Source organism: Elaeis guineensis, chromosome 8 (assembly GCF_000442705.2).
Source record: "Elaeis guineensis isolate ETL-2024a chromosome 8, EG11, whole genome shotgun sequence".
Classification (NCBI taxonomy): domain Eukaryota; kingdom Viridiplantae; phylum Streptophyta; class Magnoliopsida; order Arecales; family Arecaceae; genus Elaeis; species Elaeis guineensis.
In genome coordinates, this window is record NC_026000.2 from 2,524,884 (window position 1) to 2,527,502 (window position 2,619).

General features: G+C 43.0%; 1 protein-coding gene across 1 annotated transcript; it reads left to right on the forward strand.

The window, feature by feature from the left end:
• Positions 1 to 1,896: 1,896 nt before the first annotated feature.
• LOC105050793 (uncharacterized) lies at positions 1,897 to 2,619 on the forward strand. The gene has a single exon (XM_010930945.3). The coding sequence runs from the start codon at positions 1,897 to 1,899 to the stop codon at positions 2,617 to 2,619; it is 723 nt and encodes a 240-aa protein (XP_010929247.1).

Genomic DNA, 2,619 nt, shown 5'->3' on the forward strand with positions numbered 1-2,619 from the left:
AAAAGGTATTTGATTGGAAAGTGTAGGAGTTTATAATGATAAGGAGAATGGATGATTCATTTTAATTATTTAATTAAAAAAATTATTTTAATATTAATTTTAAAATAAAATAAAAATAATATAATCTACGTAGAATTCAAATTCTATCGTTCTTTATGGATTCAAATTTTTATTTTGATTTTAATTTTAATTTTAATTTCGATCATATATTAAATATTTTGAAAATTTAATCATCTTAAGTTTGATTTTAAATTATTTTAATTTTTATTTTTATTGATCGTAACTTAATCTCTCTCTAATATACCGGAAAAACAATGAAGAATTCAATACAATTAAACGAAGAAAATGCAGCCAATCTCAGAAGAGGCCGCACGAACAGACCGCCTCTTCAAGAATCCATTGGGAGCGGGATGGTACGTCTAATAATTCTGAACCCCTCAATCAATAAGGATCCTTCGATTGCCAACGTCTTCATAGCATGTATCAGAATAAAAAATAAAAAAAAAGACAAACAAATGCAAAGGAAAGCAGGTGGAAGGGTCGAGTAACAAAAACGCAGCATATCATAGTCCACAAAGACGGAACAAAAGACTCCCCATTATGACCATCTCCACTCTGTTGTTTCTAAAAGAGTGATTCTTTGTGCACCGCGCACGGTGCAGAAATTCAGCACCGCGCGCAGTGATTGGTCACGCGCGGTGCAATAAGAATTTCGCTTTCTAAAATGGGAATTCTCGTTCAAAGAAAAGGTGGGACCATGTGATTCGAAAAAACGTGTACTAACCGACAAGGGTCGTCTCGCTATCACCTAACAAAGGTGGGTTCCACCGGACCAGTTCAAACCTTTGAGTAGAAGAGAAAAAAGACGCGCAAGTACGTCAACGTCGCTCATCAGAATCTAATGGTGACCCGTTTCCCTTACACTTTCTTTTGATCGAGGAAGATTACCATGCTGCCCTTTCCTTGCTGATGTGATGATGCGGTTATTGACTATTACATGCAGATCGCATGTCATAACACGAAGATTAATTATTCAAACGTAAAATTTGATATATTAATAAAAAATTGAGTTGCTATCATGTATGGAGATTGTTGTGTTCATAAAATTTAAGAAACCTTTCAATAAAAACGTATCATGAAGATAGTTGAAAGATACCTTTTTACTTTAAAAATTTGATTTGAGATTAGAATAAAGGATAAAGCATATCTTAGACAGCAAGTGTGATAAAAATTTAGAAAGAGTATCAAAATAATATATCACTTATAAATTTGCTCGTGAGAAATGCATCATTCTTAAAATAATATGTTATGGTGAAATTGAGAAGATAGAAGGGTCAAAAAAAATCAATCAATCATTAAAAAAAAAAGAAGAACACTTTATGTAATATTTTTTAACTTGTTGCTTTTTAAAACCTGTTTTTCCTGTTCTTAACAATATATCATTTTTTTTTCAAAAAAAAAAAAGAGCATGAATTCCGGAAGAGAAACTTTTAAATAAGTATATAATGAAGTTAACCATGTTAACTAGCCTCATTAATGTCAAATGACGGAACATCAGTGTAAATCCTCTTCCATCCTATCCATTTGTTTCTGATTACAAGTTATAATTTTCAAATAAGTGCTTCTAGCAGAAGACAAGTGCAAGCGGAAACACAACCTCCCAAGCTTTTCTTGAACTAGAACCCTTAGGGAGAGTTGAGGGTCTTACGGTGAAGGCAGATTTGTCATTTTAAAACAAGTGAGACGGAAAGCATTGGCGTTCCCGAAACCTCCCCCGGCCTCGCTCTACTTTAAAACATCCGCACCTTGCCGCGTTCGCTTCCCACCGCACCCCGACAAAAACTTCGAGAATACCTAAAGCTAAGCGAAGAGCCTGAGAGACCTCACCACCTCTCCATGGCGGCGGAGCTCGAGGATGAGCAGTCCTCAACGTCCCGATCCGACGAATCCGACGGCGACGATTCCACCTCTCTCTCCCTCTGCGACCTCCCCCTGGCGGACCATGACGAGTCCGACGGCCCCAATTCGTCCGACGATTGCCAATTATCTCCTCCTCCTACGGACCCTTTCGAGTTCTTCTCCGGCAACCACTCGGCCGCCGAGGAGATGTGCTCCGCCGAGGACGTCTTCCTCAAGGGGAACCTTCTCCCTTATAAGGCCCCTCCGCAGTTGTCTCCGACAAAGAGGAGCGATGCCCCCGCCCCCAAAAACGCACCTTTCGATCACCGGCGGTCGGAGTCGCTCGACGGGATCAACCGGCCCCGCGGCGGCGGGGGGCGCGCGGCGGAATACCCGAGTCTGAGAAGGGCGGCCTCGGAAACGGACCCGAGGACCCCTCAGCCAGCACCACCACCGCCTCCGCCTCCGGCGACGCCGAGGTCGAGGCCCAAGTGGTATCTGGTCGTTTTCGGGTCTGTAAGGGTGCCGGCGGCGATGGAGATGAAGGACATCCGGAACCGGCAGAGGCAGCGGAGAACGACGCTGCTTGCGGAGTGTGGCGGGTGGAGGCGCGAAGAGGGGAGAGGCCCCTGGAAGCTTCTGCGCTCGCTGAGCTGCAAGGGGGTGGAGAGCACCGTCGTCGCGTCGCCCCTGAGCTACGTCTCGCACTTACGTGGGTGA

Excerpts from the sequence above, each read along its gene's own strand:
- LOC105050793 (XM_010930945.3), top strand. The coding sequence starts at position 1,897 with ATGGCGGCGGAGCTCGAGGATGAGCAGTCCTCAACGTCCCGATCCGAC.